This window comes from Physcomitrium patens, chromosome 7 (assembly GCF_059467195.1).
Source record: "Physcomitrium patens ecotype Gransden chromosome 7, ASM5946719v1, whole genome shotgun sequence".
Lineage (NCBI taxonomy): Eukaryota > Viridiplantae > Streptophyta > Bryopsida > Funariales > Funariaceae > Physcomitrium > Physcomitrium patens.
This window is the reverse complement of record NC_143416.1, coordinates 7,443,362-7,462,052: the sequence shown is the minus strand read 5'-3', so window position 1 is coordinate 7,462,052 and position 18,691 is coordinate 7,443,362. Positions and strand designations below refer to the sequence as shown.

The following is an 18,691-nucleotide window of genomic DNA, read 5'->3' as shown; positions in this document are numbered from 1 at the left end:
AAGAATACACTGTTTTACTTGTTGCCAAACAATCTACTACATCTCAGCTATTGCTAGAGTCTTTATTATTTTTTATTTTTTTGTGAGGTTGTTTTTATAATGATTCTTTATTTTATTTATTTAATAAATATAAAATAATACAATATAACAATAAAGTTCATATTTAGATAATGGCTCCCAACAATAGCACCCAATTGTTGTATCTTTCTTTGTCAAACCACAAAAGTTCTATTTCAATTATCAACAATTAATAGTTTTGCTCCAATTTTTTGTGAATTAAATTGTTAAGCACATTGTTTGCCCTTAAAAGTTCTAATGAAACTTTTTACTGCATGTTTTTTGGAAATGGATCAAAGAGACAATGCACCAACTTTTTTCATCTCTTGAAATCTCAACCAAAACACAAACTCATTCACACACAAATAAGTGTGTTGTGTTATACTAGGATGCCTATTGGGCATGTGCCTATGGCATAGGTAAAAACAACAATGGTCTCACAATTATTGTTATTGTTTGATGTGTGCAAATATTTGTGTGGAAAGCAAACTACTTGTAAATTTTTGAATTTTTGAAAGTGGAATTTCATTTAAAAAGAAAAAGAAAAAAACATAACAAAAAAAACAAACAAACAAACAACTTTGAACTGAAGAATTATTGCATGCAATTAACTTGAAAAATCAGATAGATAATAGTAATTTAAAAATATATATCATTAAAAAAGAGATATTTTATATATTTCAAATGAAATAATTGAGAAAAGAAATCTAATATAAAGATGCATATTTTCTAAAATAATTCTTCTTCATTTTTAGAAAATGTAAAACATTTAAAGTTATTTTTATTAATCCTTTTAGCACCAAAACCTATAAGAATGTGAAAATCCAAAAATCTATGTCTACAAAACTCATTGTTGTCTTGCATATGATGTTTATTTAAAGTTTAAAGTCTTTCAGTTGTTTTACAAAGTTCTATTTTAATACACACTAATTGGTGTTTTCGTGTCAATTATTTGTGAACTAAACTGTTTATCCTTTTGTTTATTTATTAAGATAGATTGGAAAGACAATGCACAGTAATATGTTTTTATCCTTGAAGAGCTTGACCACCACACACACAACTCTATGTTATAATATTAATAAGTTATATATTTTTGATATTGATATTTTTGATATTTTTGATATTGATATTGATATTTTTGATATTTTTGATACGTCTTCATATTTTTGAAAAATTAGCTGCTCATCCAAAAATAAATAAATAAATAATTTTATACAGTATTAAAATTTTAACGTTGTATTTTAATGAGAATTTTATTTTCTTTTAAATTAAATTAGATGTTTTTCCAAAGGAGATTTAAAATTAGACAATGAGTTAGAAAAAGATAAAACCAAAAAATTAGATGATGAGTGAAAGTTTTGAAAATCACTCATCATCTAAAAAATTGGTGTTGAGAGGGGAATCAGGACTGTTTATTTTTGGTTGCATCTATGCAGGGTTTCTAAATGAGGCTTGGTAAGCAATGTATTTATTAATATGAATCTTGTGTGGATATTGGCTTTAAAAAAGTGCTTTGATTAGAAGTATGCACGCAAAGACATCTTGATACCAAGTACAATGCAATGTACAATGCATTGTACAAGGCCACTTTAAACTAGGGCTTTTCCTAAAATACCTAACTTATCTTATTCTAGGAACCTGGCCAAGTTTTATTTTTAATAAATCAAAGATGGATGAAATTTATCTATAGAGCTATCTAAAATAATCCATCCTTATTAAATTTGACAAACTCTCTGGAACTGTTTTGAGTGTAGAATACTCTCAAAAGAAAAGTCAGTAAGGCATTGCTAATACTTGTCCTTCTCTCATCCAATTACAAAGAAGTCACATTTGACTTGCTTGTATTTATAAAAATTAGAGGCCGGCTCACCACAAAATCTTTGTAGTTGTAGAAATTGGCCATTATAATGAATCCATTTCACGTAAAATTTTGTTTGCAAATTGGAGCACTTCTCAATGGCGTCCTTGGAATTAATCTCCTCATGGTAGGTACATACTATAGCTCAATGGCCGTTCTCAATATCCTTGATTGATTGACCATTCCATCAAGTTGATTCCAACTGCATCCTAAATCAACAAATAGAAATGCACAATGGAAACAATTGCAGCCTATACTAATTGTGAAACAAGACTTTCAAAATATCCTCATCATTGGTGTCATTATTGCAGTTATATTGTGCAATAATAGATGCAATGCCACCAATAAGACCAACAAACAAAGCCGTCACCAAACAAACCATGGCTTTGGCCATGACCTCAAGCAGCCTAGCCAAGATGCTCATTATAAAGGTGCCTTGAGCTTGAATGAAAGCCAACATACTTGTGATAGCCACACACCAAGAACCACAGATGACCAAGTTTGAAGCAATGTAAACCTTTTCATTGATTTAGGAAGGTGTTGAGTACTTGCAACTTGGTCACAGCAGTGGAGATTACTTCCACAGCATTATAAAGAGTAAGTAGTATCATCTACTAAGAAAAAGAAGTGTTGATTTATATATAAGAAATCCTAATTTTGATATGTCTCATTAGAATGGCATTCCTTTGGTTAAGATAGCAAAAAAGATACTTGAGATAAAATGATGAAATGATATTGCGATCAGTTCAACCTTGTTTTGATTTCTTTTGTAATACACATTTCTCTCCTCCTCCTCCTTCCTCCTCTCTACTTGGCGAGCTTCTTTGAGTAGACATTTCATAACCCTTTTTTTGCAACTTCCCACCTTCCCTGGGTTGTAGATACATTTTCTTTTTTCTTTTTTCTTTTTTGTCTTATTTCTTGCATGTAATATGTAATTAACTATTCTTTTGTTGGGCTCTAAACCAAATCAGTGCTTTTGAAAAAAAAAAAAAAAAAAAAAAAAAAAAAGTGGTAGAGAAAGAAAGTTATGATGTGCTCCAAAAGAAAAACACTACAAAAATCATAGTGATTTAATTGATATAAAATTTCAAAGGGCTTTACACTTTGAGCATGTGAATCAATACATAAACTTGGCCAAAACTGTCCAAGAAAACACTTTAAACCACCACCTTTATCACACTAAACCACCAACTTCATTGTTGTAAAGTTTGCTAATCATTGGTGGGCTTGGAATGAACTTAGAATCTTTCTATGTGAAGAATGGTTGTTTTTGGGTTCGTGTAAGGGCGGCTTTTAATGAGGTGTACAAGTTGGTTGAGGGACATGACATGGTTTAAGGTATTTTGATGTTGTTTATTCTACTTTGCCAACACTTAAACAAAATGTACTTAGAATACTTGGTTTGGAGGACCCCTGCCATTGTTGTATGCATATTATGTACAGCCTGACATCTTAAGCATAATGGGAAAAACATTCACCCACTGTTGAACTAGAAATGTAGGAGAATGCCAAGAGAATTAAATGGGTTAAAGAGACCTTGAAGCTTAATTTGAAGGTACTCTGACAGAGTGGTCTTTGAATTTTTTATTATTCCATTTAGATATTAATGTTCGTTTCCTGAAACTTTGCATATTTTTAATGTAATGTTTGATTTTGAAACTCAAATGAAACCCAAATTCGGAATTTCTATGAACCTCCTTTTGTATTGGTTGAAATTTACATTGACTTGTAAATGCAGTCTGGCACAATCACGGTGGGACGTGACTATTCTGACTGTTCAAGTAGACAGAATTATAATTGAATATTGTATTGCATAACGCTGAAAAAAGTTCTGTGGTATTGATGTAAAACTAATATATTAACAATTTCTTTCAGAAGATGTTATTTTCCAACTTATATAAGAATAAAGTATGGATAATTCAAACAGTAAGATTTTGGTAAAAGTTCATGGTCACAGTCACAAAAATAGATGTTGCATTTGTATAGTAGAACTTAAATATAATGAAAATAACTACATGAATAATGTAGATGTTTTTTTTAAAAAATATTTACATGGATTATATATATATATATATATATATATATATATGGATAAAAACCAAGTTCAATTTAGGTAGTGTGGTAAAGATCAAAATTGGTATTTCACTATAATAACCTTATCAAGGATCTATATCAACAAACTCTAAAAAAACAATAAATTTTAATATAAAAAATTATTTATTTATGACATGTAATAAGTATAGACCATTAACAATTGTGCCAATATTTTATTATTTTTTTTCATTGGCTTATTAGCTTTATACTATAACTTTCAATTGTTTATCCATGTCTTCTTCTTATTATTACTACTATTTGTAAATAGATTATTGTCTTTTTTTATGAGTTTTAAATTTTTACCTCTAAGTTCATTAAGGCCCTTGCTTTAAAGAGGTAAAAAATATTTAGAAAAGCAATGGAGAAAAGCCTACTTTGAAAGATTTCTCAATAACAACAGTTTAAATAATTTAAAAACATTGGCCTCTTATCTTGTGTATTAAGATCCCCTTACTGTACAATAATATAACAATTTAGGGATGTAATAATTTTTGTGACACCTATGAGACTTAGACCTATATGTGCTTAGATTATTGCCAAAATCCTTTAAATCATTTTACCAACTGTCACAAAAGAGACATCCACATGTTTTTATTGTATCATGACAGATATATATATATATATATATATATATATATATAAGAAAGAAAGAAGCAGACCCACCACATGGCTCATACAGGCAAAGGAAAATGGAGCACCCGAATGAATCCCTCACCCCCCTCTGTGTGTGTGTGTGTGTGTATATATGTAATCCAGAGAATGTGGGTGTCTGAATGAGGAATAGAAGGCAACTCTGGGCTGCTCACACCCTCATCCACACACTCACTCCAACCAAGGTATGAAGCAGCAACAACAATAACAACACGAGAAGGAGAAGAAGTAGTAAAAGAAGTAGTAGCCAAGGAGGATGGCAATGGAGGTGGTGACGATGTGGAGGAGGAGGATGGGGAGGATTAGGGTTAGGATGATGATGATGGTGGTGGTGGTGATCCCAGTGGCAATGGTGGTGGTGCTGGCAGTGGGTGTGGGTGCCCACAGGGACACTCTGTACTCTGCATGCCACACGGGCAAAGGCAGCATCAGGCTCTACAATTGTGGCCAGAATGCTCATAATCTTGCCCACATGCAGCTCGACTCTGCCCCCACCCGGTGATTGCATTGCATTGCATTGCCCTCTCTCTCTCTCTCTCTCTCTCTCCCATCATCCCCACTCTTCCAAAATCACCTATTTACTTACTAAACTCAATCACTCTTTATCAAAGCAAAACAGGAATTATTTGGGCCATGGGCTGTTGTTGTTGTGGTGGTTCTGCTGGTGGTGGTGGTATGGTTACAAAGTGCACAGTCTGTGTTGTTGGCAATATTGCATTCATGTACAAAACCAGTTCAATGTTCCAAGCTATTGATGACCATATGGACCTCCCTAGTATATGCCAAATGTAGCATATATATATATATATATATATATATATATATATATTGTTTGTAGTTATTAATATGATTGTGTGCTATTTGTGGTGGTTGTGATGGTGGTGTTGAATTATTCATGGATTTTTTTTAAAAAAAAAATTACTTAGATATTCTTGAGTTGGGGTTTTGATTTTATAGGTACCTTGTGAAGCTGAAGGATGAGGTAGACCCTGCCAAAGTGGATGAGATCTGCTCCAAAGCAGAAACAAACAATACAGCATATCCAGGATACTGCACAAACAAGTGAGAGCTGCTTCATTTCCATGTGTTGTTCATATTACACTCCTAATCTACAAGATTCTGGTAGAACTTCAGCTTGTGTAGAATGGTTTCCAAATATATTCTAATTTTCATGTTTGTTCCAATTGAAGTCCCTCCGTGACAACTTGAGAATTTACATTTTATTAATTAACATGAACACAAGTTTCACATTTGCATATCAAATGAAATCTAAATTTAAGGTTCATATGAATATGGAAAGTAAGCTGCACAATTGCTGCTTGTTTTCAACACAACACAAAAAAAAAAAAAAAAAAAAAAAAAAAAAAATGTAAAATAAATAAAAAAAAAAACCTAAAATTTCAAAAGATTCTATTTAAAATATATAAAAATAACTAAATTTTACCAAAATTGAAAACTTACTCAATCAACTAGATGCACATAGATTATTTTAAAAAAAAATTAAGATAAAGAAAATTACTTTGTAATACATTACCTTGTATTTTACCAAAATCAAGTAGTAAAAAGTAAACTGTTTCAACTCAATACAGGTACAAATTACATTGGATTGGTATGCTGATAGTCATAAGAGGAGACAGTTTGTATCGACTTCTAGATGAAGAAATAGATAATGTAGAGCATGTGGAAGTCGAAGGTGTTGTACGTGTAAGTGGCTTTGACATTACCATTACAAAAAAAAATGTGACTCAAATTGATCCTACAAATTGGGGCCTGGATCGCATTGACCATCAGGCTAACCAGCCCCTACTAAATAAACTATACACGGTCACAAGTGGAGGCAGTGGTGTTCATATTTATGTTGTTGACACTGTAAGTGAAAAGCTTCCATGTATAATTTTTATTGTTTATGAAAATATGTTTCAAAATAAGAGTACAATGTTAATATCTAAGACCCCTTCTTTTTTGGTATAATATAGATCTTACTTTAGTACATAGTATGTAGAGTATAAATTTTTTTTTTCTCTCTCTCTCTCTCTCTCTCTCAATAGACAAATTCATATAATTGTAGTCAGACATGACAGAAGAGTAAATAATTGCAAGTTAACAAAAGATAGATAAAAAACTATGATGCAGTGTTTGTTTTAGTAAAGTGTGTATGTCATTCTAATAATAATGTGAACTCAGGGAATCAGGTGTACTCATGTAGATTTTGGATATTTAGATGGGAGACTGGACTCCAACAAAATCCCCATCTCAAGGTGCTTAGATGGATTCGATGCAGTGAAAGATGGATATGGAACCAAGGACTGCAATGGACATGGCACACACTGTGCTGGTAAAACAAACACACACATACACAGATATATGTATATATATATATATATATATAGATATGTTCACACACACAGAAACCCAGGTGGAATGTTCTTCATGGTGTAATAATACAATTACAACTACATGCTCTGTCTTTGTTGTTTTCTTATAATATATCATTGTTTTTCCTTCATTGTTTTTTTTTTTATATATATATAATTAAAATGTGCTAATTCATGGTTCATTTTGCTAATTGTGGAATGGCATTCAATTTTGAAGTTATATATTTGCAAAGTGTACATGTGTGTTTAGGCATAGCAGCTGGGTTACAAAGTGGGGTGGCAAAGAGTGCCTTTGTGCATCCTGTCCGTGCTCTCACTTGTGAAGGAAATGGAGGCTATGGAATGATCATGGCTTCCTTGGATTGGATCAACCTCAATGCCATCATGCCAGCCATTATCTCCATGTCGCTGGGTGCCATGGCATCCATCAGCATTGACCAAGCCATTACAAACCTCATGAACACCAAAGGCATTTTTGTGGTGAGCAAAAACTTCACACATGATCAATCAACACAGATTCATAACTAAAGTAGGTGGGTAGGTGAGTGGCTGTTCAAATATAGTGAATGTATGTATGTATGTATGTATGTATATTCTGTGTAGAAAGAAAAGTTGCTATTCCTATATGTTGCTCTTCCTCTTAGTGGGTGCGGTCCACATGGGGATTGTTGTTGGGGGTTATGACCACCCTCCAAAGGCAACATCCAACTGGGAGTATAGAAGGGTTTATTAGGTGGTGGCAGGAGGCAATTTTCATGAAGACGCATGCAGGTATTCCCCAGCAAGGGTGCTGTCCACCCTGGCGGTTGGATCAAGCACCAATAAAAATGTGCTGAGCTGGTTCTCAAACTATGGGCCCTGCATCTCTATCATTGCCCCCGTGAGCAACTAGCACTTCAATGCAACAAATAATCAGTTAAAATGACAGAACAATACAATACAAAACAAAACCTGGGTTTGTGTGTGAGTGTTCCTGATCATAAGAAAAACAGTGGACATTGATAGTGAGGTGCTGGGTTGTTGTGCCGTGCCATGCAGGGTGAGCTCATCACAAGTGCATGGAACACAAGTGACACAGGCTACAACACCCTCTCTGGAACCTCCATGGCATGTCCTCATGTGGTAAACCCTAACCCTAATCATAGGTTTTTCAACGTAAATAAATAAATAAACCCTAATTCTGCTGACATTACAAGGGACTATCTATGATTTCATTTCATCCCATTTTGCAAGGCCACCACAAAGCTTGTTCTGAAGGAGGGAAGGGGGGTGAGAGTGAGGTGCTGACAGGCAGGTGCAGCAGCACTATACCTTGGCCAATACACAGATGCGAGGTCCAAGGACGTGAGGCAAGCGTTGCTGGATGCATGTGAACCCAATGCAGTGAGCGGAGTGCAACCCTCGACCACCACAAAGCTTCTTAATGTCGTCAACCTGATGCAGCCAAGCTTTGTTATCAGCCCCCGTGCCTTTTACAATGCCACAGAAGGCTCCACCCAGGGGAGCACTGTCAGTTTGAGGGTGAAGCCCAAGAGCATTGTCATCCTTACCCCCACCTTGGTTGATGCCTCCATTGGTACCACCCTCTCTTTCTACTGCCAATCAATTTATATATATATATATATATATATACATATGTTTATTTATTTGTTGTGAGCTGGGATGTGAAGAAGCATCATTGTGACAGTAGCCACATTTAAAAATTCTTGTGAATAGAGGCACCCACACTTGGGTTATTAATGCTCTTGCAACAGCACAGAGGTTGTGAGGTTTGGAGTCTGGAAAACTGTTTCAACCTTGAAATGAGTTGTATAGGTTAAACAATGCAACCAACATGGACTGTGTCTCCAATTTCATATTTGATATTGAACAGGTAGCATTGTATGGGCAATTAGAATATGTTTACATGAATTTTTTGCTGTTGTTGTTGTTGTTGTTGTTGTTGTTGTTATTATTTGTGAACAGGTTATTTTCAACCACCTCGTCTGTGTTTTCCAAATGATGCAAGCTGGTCAATGGCACAAACCATCAAGCTCTGTCTGAACAATAGAACAGGTCTATTAGTAGAGCCTTGCATCAACATTTACTTTACCAATGTTAAAATAAGTTATTTCAGGTGGAATTGCTAAGTGATTTATGTATTTTTTTTTTCATTTCTTCCTTCACACCCAACTTGAGTAACTAGCTTACATTACTTTAATCATAATATTTAAAAAAAAAAAAAAAAAAGGGTAACACCAACTAGTGTAATATATAATGACTATATTTGTCCTGAAATACATACTCCAGACATAAATTTAAACCAAGGATCCAATTTAGTCTTTGACATCCATCTTTCTTAATTTTCCTAAAAATGAGCCCAGAGATATCTTCCAATATATATATATATATATATATGCACACAAACACACACACCCACAACTATCATCTGTTGAAAAGAGAACAGATGCATTACAATTTAATCACATGATGTTTTGGATGCAATTTGAAGACAATGAATTTCTTCAATAACTGTGCAAGAATTAAAAACACCTTTTTTCTTCATGGACTTCAATTTTAATTTTGGATATATATATATATATATATATATTTGATAGCAGATTATTTGGACCGAGGATCTGTGATCAGATGGGCATTTTCAAGTCTAGATGCAACCTACAATATTTGTCCTGAAGGATATATCATGTCTCTTGATACAGGTCTCCTCCCTCCCATTCCATTCCATTTTGATTGCCACCATCCAAAAACCACATAATTTTTTATATTTCAAAGCAGTAAAGGATTAGTTATATTTCACAACCTTCATTGATACCATGTTTTCTGTAATGCAGCCATTTGCAAATGGTCAGTAGACAATCCTTGTGGACAAACACTTGACAACCCAAAGATTATCCCCAAATTGCCTTTCACTTATTATGAGAGTTCTTTCAAATACAAGAATGTGTACAACAGCAGTATTGATTTTTGTCATAACATTGGACCTGATGTTGTATTTCAATACACTGCAATTTCAAATATGGTAAACTTCTATTAAAAAGTTTGGACCAATGTGGATCTAAAATTAATTGTCCTAAAAATGTAATTCTTTAATTAGAAAAAAGAAATGGTTGATTGAGAAAGGATAATAACTAACATTTTTAAAATGCAAAGAATTGCAACAAGGTAAACACATGTGTTTGGCTGAAGGTAATATATATATATATATATATATATATATATGTGTTAAAAGAGATGTACTAACAATTTGTACACATGGTTGGCTGCAATGCCAGAGTGTGATGGTGTCTTTAAATGGCTCCAACACAGACTTTGACACGTTGTTATCAGCATATGAGAGAACAACACTAAAAGGAGTGTCCAAATACTCATTAATTGGATGCAACGATGACGCATGGACTGACATTTCAATTTTGGTTCCATTGCCACTCAAAGCAGGTTCAACATATATTTTTGTAAGTTGTCTTACCAAAATTAGTTTTGAGTGCATATGAGTACAAGTGTGAACATCTGTCTATATGTCCCTGTATGTATATACATATGTATGTATGAATGAGTGGAGAAATTAGATGGTAGAAAAATAGTTTGGTAGACTTACGACTTGTATTTTCTCAAGCTTCTCATCTATCCACAAAACTTAGTTCATGGATAATAGGAGCTGAGAGTGTGAATTTACACTAAATAAATATATGTGCATATAGGGAAATGTTAAAATGACCCACCTATTTACTAAATTTATACATTCTATTGTAAATATCATTAGAAAAAAAAAAAAAAAAAAAAAAATCATCTCTAGAAACCATCATTATATTCATAGCTCACATCTATCACCATTCCCCTCATTCTTTACCCCATTCCCCTTTGTTCCTAGTTGTCTTCATCCTAATCCCCCCTCCCCACCCTATTCCCAGCTCTCATCTCAACTCCCTTTATTTCCCCTTGTTCCCCACAATAGGGTGGGTCAATTTAGTAACTAGGTGAGTCATTTTAACATTTCCATATACATATATACTTATTTTTTAATTTATATTACCAAATCTTCCAAAATGTTTACATTGAAGGACATGGAACCACAATGACATTTTTGATGTTGCATCTCTTATGTGTAAAGATTGTGGATGGATGGAATGATCTAGGTGGCAATTTTGACTTCATAATGCAAGACGTCAGAAGTAAATGTCTTCACCTTTTTAATACATTAAGCTAACTAGTAATAGGAAATTTAAAAATATATTTTGTATACATTTATAGACATTTTATGTAAATATACAAATAAACCAATAAAAAGGGAGAGGGGGGCTTCTACTACCTTGCTATTTTTTCTTTGTCTCCTTATTCTCTTTCTCCTTAAAAGAATAAGCATTCATCAAACCAGGTTGCAGATGAAATGACACGACTACAACTATTAATATACATGATTGTCTCCAATATCTATGCACCACCACCACCACCAGACATAGCAAACCAGTCCATACAAATTCCAAATCTTCAGAAACATTTGCACTTGTTCTATGTAGCACCAGATTTCATCAAAGAATCCCTTAGTAGAAAATCTAATTAATCAATGAATGAATGAGATAATTAATTAATTAATGAAGTAATTAATCAATTTTTGGTTTTAATTGACTGCCAGGTGTAGTTGTGCCATATGAGAGAACGGCCCTTCCTTTGGCCAGCACCACCACGCGGATCTCCTCCGTGGAAAGCGACCAACAGTCCTTTGCCACGTGGAGCCTCCGCAAACATGTAACCAATCAGTCGCTGCCACGTCCTTCCCCTCCCCAAACGTCCTTTTTCTGGAGCGCGGTGACCTGGGGCCCTTGCAGCCGTCCATGTGGCGGCGGATCACAGGTACATATCGCTCCAACCCCTCTCGCTCTCTTTGCCAGTAAGGACTTGGAAATGTACACGTGAGATGATACGTAGGAAGTGTATGCACCTTACAAACATGTTTGTACTGTTTCCCATTTTGTCTACTATTATTATTATTATTATTATTATTCTCAGGAAGCAGTGCACAAGTGCTATTCTGGCAACTATGTGGAAGCAGATCGGTCAAAGTGTGTGGGTTTGCCCCTTCCAAGGCAGAGCCAGGTGAACCCTCCAAAACCCCACAATCATACCTTATAAATTTCGTACTTTATTCTACTAATCAAGACACAGTTTAAACATAAAGCCATCCAGGAGAGAGAGATTGTGTGTATTTGTGTGTGTGTGTGTGTGTAATTTTGTGAACTGGATAAATGTAGGTGTGCAATTTTGTGGAGTGCAGACACTACAACCAATACACAGGTCCATGGAGTGAATGTGATGAGATGTGTGGGCAAGGCAAACAAACTAGGTGCTTCTAGCCTTTTTCATTCCATACTTTAAAACTAAATTTGATGTTGAGAATTGCATCAATGTTAATGATACACATAAGAGTAACACATTCTTTCTTATGTTTTATGTTTTGGGTTTTCATTTCACTTTTTTTATTTTTTGTTTTTTATATCTTTTTTGTAAATAGGAGGCCTTATCATAGTGGATTTCATTGTAAGCTTAAACCCTAATAATAATAGAGAAGGATGATTTTGGCAGGCAGGTGATGTGCATGGATAATTTAGGAAATGTGGCACATTTGTCACATTGTGGATTGGAAATGGAGGATGTGGAGAAGAGTAGACCATGCCACATGGGACAATGCAATGCTACATATTGGGATGCAATGGATTGGGAGTTTTGTAATGTTCCGTGCGGAGGAGGCAAAAGCTTCCGAGAGATCATTTGTAGGTCTCAATTCCAAATTGCAAAAGACTCGGATTGCTCTCAATTGCCACCTCCTATGATGGAAAAAGTTTGCAATACACATGTAATTATTATTTTTTTTATTAAACATATATGATTATACTATAGACTATTTAGTTATAATGGTTTAACTTTCAATTCTAACTTATGTAGATATGAGAACAGTTAGGTTTTTGGACTTGTGGTGAAATGCATAACAGGTTTGAATATTTTTACTTAATTCAAATATGATTTCATTTTTTTTTAGAGTAAAAAAGAAAAGGAATTGCTGTTAGTTTTTGATGATGCAATTGCATAATATTTTGACAGCAGTAGTTTAATGTCATCAATTGATGGGTTTTTCTTTTCTTCTTTTTAGTCTTTTTCAAAAACACATACTTAAATCAACTTAGAAAAATCATTTTGATAAGAGCTATAACTGTAGTGCTTGTAATTCAAAAGCTCACAAAATCATATACTCTAAACAAATAACTTATAGACAACATTAAAACTAGACTATAATGTCACTGTTACAAGGATTTCAAAGTAAAATACACTTTGTTTTTACTATATTTAGAGATGTACTTATTCTTCATGTCTTCTTCAACAGCCTTGTCAAACATATACATGGTCAATGGGACCTTGGAGTGATTGTGAAGGTGTTTGTAATGCAAATCAAACACGCCAAGTACAGGTGAAAATTAGTTGATGGAAACTAAAATTTATCAATAATTCCAAATGAGGAAAGATTTCAAGCTACATTGTTAACAAATAATTAGGAATTGAAATCTTAGTTATATTATTTTTGAGCATATGTGTATATATTTACATATGGTTGCACACATGTTCTTAAAGGTCATTGATTTTGTTATAAAATTATTATTTTAGAGATTTTTTAAAAAATAATATTATTACTATTACTATCATTGTTGTTTTGATGTGTTGATGTATAGTGTGTAGATGAGTTAGGGAATGAATCTCCTTTGCAACTTTGTGCCACAAATATTAAGCCAATATCAAGCACACCTTGTTCACACACAAATGTTGAGTGCAATAATAGTTTGACCACTTATTGCTCCAAATACGGTCGTCTTCAAGTACACTAATCCTAACTCAGCTCTATACAGATGTTTATACAACATATTTTATTTTTTGTATTGTTGAAAATTTATAAATTTTGAAAAAAATTGAATGTGAGATTTTATTACAGTGGAACTTTTTTTCTTTTTTTTACTTATGCTGTGTGTAAATAAATATATTGTCTATTTTTTCAAATTTTCATGTATGTAACTAAATTTTGTAGGGAGGCAATTGTTTATGTGAAGAAGGTTGGGAAGGTCCTCGATGTGAGATACTTAAGAAGTGTCTAGGACGTCCATTAGGATTCCACGAGGGCAAATTGGAGTGTTGTCCCTATTCCACAGTTGATGTTAACCACAAGTGTTGTGCAACCCCATCTGCTGCAATAACTTCAGTATGTGAAATAAATAAATAAATAAATTTAAGTATCAGTTGGTCATACAAAATTAATTGCCAAAAAATAATATTTTTTTTTATTGAAAATGCCTGTACAAAGTCAATTCTGTTCTTTTGTTTCTATATTTACCACAAAATAAATATTTTACTTATCCAATAAATAAAAAATTACCACAAATTGTAAATAAAAAATGTATTTACCATTTTGTGGTAAATTTTTATTTATTGATTTCATAAATATGAGCATTTAGTAAATTATGGGTTAAACTCGAAAAGCATTAATCACATTGAATCAATTTGAACATGTGTAACATTTTTAGTATTTAGATATGTTGCAGTATAATCTGAACATAAACTTTTTTGTACACTGAAATTGATTTAGGATGGATTGTGTTGTGAAGAAGGCATCCTTGATGCTTGTGGACAATGTAATGGCTTAGCAAAGTAATCATCTATCATTTATTTATTTACAACATCTTCAAAGTATTTTTTGTTTGATTAACATAGTTTCAATTTTTTAGACATATATGAATTTGTGGTTCCAAAATACCAATTAGTTTTTAAGATAAGAAATCAGTGGTGCTTAAATGAGTGTAGTTTATTTTTTGGATTATCAATAAATTTTTCAAATTGAGGTTTCAAATTACATGTGTATGATTCATTGATATTTTAAATTCTGTTTCATTAATTAACAAATCTTATTGATTTGCACAATATTTTTGAAACATGCTGAAATATACATGATCTTTTCATTTCAAATAAAATGAAACATTGCAATTATATCTACCAAGTAACATTATCATTAATATTTAATCTTTTTTTAAAAATACAATCATATGTTTTTGTTGTTTCACAGTTTTATTTTTTATCTTTTATTTTTAATGTATAATAATTTTGATTTAAAATAGTATACATAGAATTTTATTATCATTATCATGAATATTATTATTATTATTATTATTATTATTCTTTTTAGAATCTTAAATAAGAAGAATATTTTTTGATAAAGTTTTGGAAGCTTTGACAGCATTAAACCATCAGCTAGTCCAGATTGTAATTTTTTCCAGACAAACCAAGCACTTTTTGTTCAAATTTATAACACGCCAATAAATTTAGTTTTCCATTTTATAAAAAAATTAAAAATTAAATGTAAAGATCTATCAAAATGGTAGTACTAAGCATTCGTTTCTGCTAAAATATTTTTATGTAGCACACAAGATTCTGTGATCTGCTTCAACTTCAAACACAAAAATATAAATAAGACATCATTTATATATGGTGTTACTTTTTTTTCATATTCGTTTTACTTCTATAACTTATATTATTTTTTTTTTGAAAAATATTGAATAATAATTTAAAATATTAAGTTAAAATGTATAACCATGTAATCAAGATTTGAAAACTTGTATTAAGTGGAAGGATTGGGATTCAAAAACTAAAAAATAAATATAATGACTGTATTGTAGTGCACTTAAATGAAATGGAACTGGTAATGGCAGGTTTGTAGACTCTCAACACAAATGTTGTAACACTATTCGTGATGAGAAAGGAATATGTTGCCAAAGTGGGGTGTTGGATGAATGTCATATTTGCGATGGAGATGGAATCACTTGTGCCACAAATGTCACCATGTCCCTCTCTTTTGACTCAAACCTTACAATCTCAAACCAATCTCATGAAAAGTGGAAACCGCTTATATTTTCATTTGTATCTAAGGTAAGTTAATTGGACATTAGATACCATCAAAGTATGTTATGGAGGTTTTTTTATATATTACAATGTACTTGGATGCTAAAAAGAGAATGCTTCAAAATAATATACACTTCTTTATGTGTGTGTGTGTGTGTTTTAATATTTAAAAATATTTTATTATTATTTTTGATTTTGTACATAGTAGCTTAACTTATAGATGACATGTAATTGTATTGAAATGTAAAGGTTGCAACACAACTAGGATTAGCTGATGATGCTATAATCTTATCATCCATAGACTTATCAAGTCATTATGAAGGTACAAAATTGGACAAAAAATTATCACTTGTTTTGAATTATATACTAGTTTTGAAAGTTTTGTTTGATTCTAGAGGTCCTAATAATTATTTATGAATTGAACACCATAAATTTGTAAGTTTAATTTTTTATGAATTTCAATACTAAAAGTGAAGTATAACACTAGGTGATTGTACAAATACTGAAGACCTTGCTCAAGCATGTTTGAATAATGGAACTTATAAAACTTATGGAACAGTGGAAGTAGCTCTACTACCAAAACCAAATGTAATAATCCTGGTTTTTCAAAAAAAAAAAAAAAAAAAACAAACAAACAAACAAACAAACAAACAAAAACAAAAACAAAAACAAAAAAAAATGCATTGAGAAAAAATCAATGCAAGATTTTTGTGAAGATATAATCAGGATAAATATGTTTTCAATAGATGTTTACTGTAATTTCCTTTTTAAAAATGATGATTTAAAATAAGTCATGGATAACAGGACCGTCTCACAAGAATGGTAACAAAAGAAAATGAAATCCACAAAGTGCTGCATAACTATAAATTTTCTACAGAAACATGTGTAAACGATAGCCAAGTAATGGTAATGACACTTTTTTTTAATATATATATAAAACTTACATTCAATTCAATATATTGTAATATTTGTATAAAGTTAAAATTTTCTTGATTTGTCTCATGTCTAAAAATAATATAGAAATTTACATAGTTTTTAAATTTGGATATTGTTTAAAATACAAATTTACATATTAAAAATGTCAATAAAGAATAATTAAAATTTGCATGATATAGAACTAAAAACAATCACTGTGAAACTAAAAATATCAAATTTAGTGGTCTTGTATCAGAACTCCTTGCACATAACAAATGTTCCCAATATCAAAAAGACTGGGATTTGTGGGAATGGAGAGTGCGAGAAAGGGGAACGGTGTGATATGAACTACGAGAGTGCCATCCACCACGGTAGCAATACTTGTTGCTTCCAAGATTGCCCATACGTGTCGTTTGCATGCCCTATTCCACCTCATGGACCCCACAACAACAACCCATCACAAGCTTGCTCTCGCAGAGGCATTTGCTTGGATGCAAGTGGTCAATGTAAATGTTTTTTGGGTAATACTTCTATTTATTTTTGAAACCAAGTATACTTGATATATATATATATATATATATATATATATATCATGTGGAAAATTTAAAGTATAAGATTTATAACTCGTAGCAAATTTAGTTCTCTAATTTTTTAGATTTAAAAAATGAGACATGGATGGCACTTTTGAATGCATGATTTGAGTAGTAAAAGTAGTGGCAAAGACAAAATGAAGATGTCAAAGGAAGGTTATATATATATATATGTATATATTTCGAGAGAGAGAGAGAGATAATGCTAATCTTTTTTGTGTACAGGATATGCTGGACTAGCATGTGAACAATGTATGGTTGGTTGGGCAAGAGTAAAAAATGGAAGTATATGTGTAAAGGACTTACCTCAAACATTGTTACTTTTGGATACAACTAAGAATCCAGTTAATGATACAAATGCAACAACAAGTCACTCTGAATCTCATGCTTTGATTATTATTATAGCTATTGCTTTTGTGGGTGCATTAGCATATTTTGCTTTCCATTGGTGGGAAAAGAATAATCAAAGATTTGGTCATGTACGCTTAAACCATGAAATATGAAACATTAGGCAGCTAAGGAAAGCCATTGTGGTTGGAAATCATTTTTTTAGTTAAAGTAATTGAAATCTTGTATATAGCATCATGTAAAAAATAAAAAATAAAAATGAAGAAAAGAAAGACACACACATACACATCTTTATCTTTGCTGATATATATATTAAAATTATACTTTTTTTTTGAGGAATCAATTCTTTCAAGTGTAAACATCAAGAGTAGTTAGATCAATCATTCATGACAACAAAAAGGTTACAACATTATTATTTTTTTGAAATTTCTTGAAGTACTAAAATCTTTAAAAAAAAAAAATCCAGTACAAAATCTCATATTTTAATTCATACAAATTAAGTTACTAAGTGTTTTCATTATTGCTTAAAATATACTTCGTGCATAAGAAAACATGATGCATATAAAGTATAATTTCATTAAATTGTAAGGATAATAAGTGTGTATATATATATATATATATATATATATATATTTTATATTTATATTTCTGCACAAGGAAATAAAACTGAATTCAAAACAGAAATTCAATTGAATTGTAAGATTTAGGTGCACAAAATAGATTAAATATATAAATGACATTAAAAACATCAATATACATCAATTCTTAAATATCAACTAAAGTACATAAATACATAAAAGACATACCTTTGTACATAAAATAACTACATTTTGGTAAGTACCTATTTCAAAATAATTGGCATGCATAATTTG

General features: G+C 31.9%; 1 protein-coding gene and 1 long non-coding RNA gene across 7 annotated transcripts; one reads left to right on the top strand and one right to left on the bottom strand.

The window, feature by feature from the left end:
* Positions 1-4,443: 4,443 nt before the first annotated feature.
* On the top strand, positions 4,444-18,105 carry LOC112284461 (uncharacterized). Of its 6 annotated transcripts, none has more exons than XM_073535116.2 (27): positions 4,657-5,161; positions 5,621-5,725; positions 6,253-6,532; positions 6,848-6,998; positions 7,289-7,518; positions 7,772-7,918; positions 8,077-8,160; positions 8,329-8,614; positions 9,004-9,093; positions 9,636-9,737; positions 9,870-10,057; positions 10,311-10,490; positions 11,147-11,207; positions 11,669-11,886; positions 12,043-12,129; positions 12,285-12,376; positions 12,616-12,886; positions 13,412-13,495; positions 13,755-13,898; positions 14,105-14,275; positions 14,660-14,721; positions 15,777-15,993; positions 16,216-16,288; positions 16,454-16,554; positions 16,771-16,872; positions 17,138-17,402; positions 17,697-18,105. In XM_073535116.2, exons 1-27 carry the CDS (start codon positions 4,920-4,922, stop codon positions 17,972-17,974), a joined length of 4,311 nt encoding a protein of 1,436 aa, XP_073391217.1. In that variant the 5' UTR covers positions 4,657-4,919; the 3' UTR covers positions 17,975-18,105. The 6 variants fall into 6 exon arrangements, 4 of the variants coding, with proteins under 4 accessions (XP_073391221.1, XP_073391217.1, XP_024380038.1 ...); XM_024524270.3 differs by having other exon boundaries at positions 4,658-5,161; positions 9,639-9,737; XR_012217801.2 differs by lacking the exons at positions 16,454-16,554; positions 17,697-18,105 and having other exon boundaries at positions 4,640-5,161; positions 17,138-17,277.
* On the bottom strand, positions 7,771-10,403 carry LOC141045578 (uncharacterized). The gene is made up of 4 exons (XR_012217803.2): positions 10,280-10,403; positions 9,698-9,858; positions 8,350-9,077; positions 7,771-7,896 (listed from the first exon to the last, which is right to left on the bottom strand). It is a non-coding gene; the product is annotated as an uncharacterized LOC141045578 (long non-coding RNA).
* Positions 18,106-18,691: the final 586 nt, after the last annotated feature.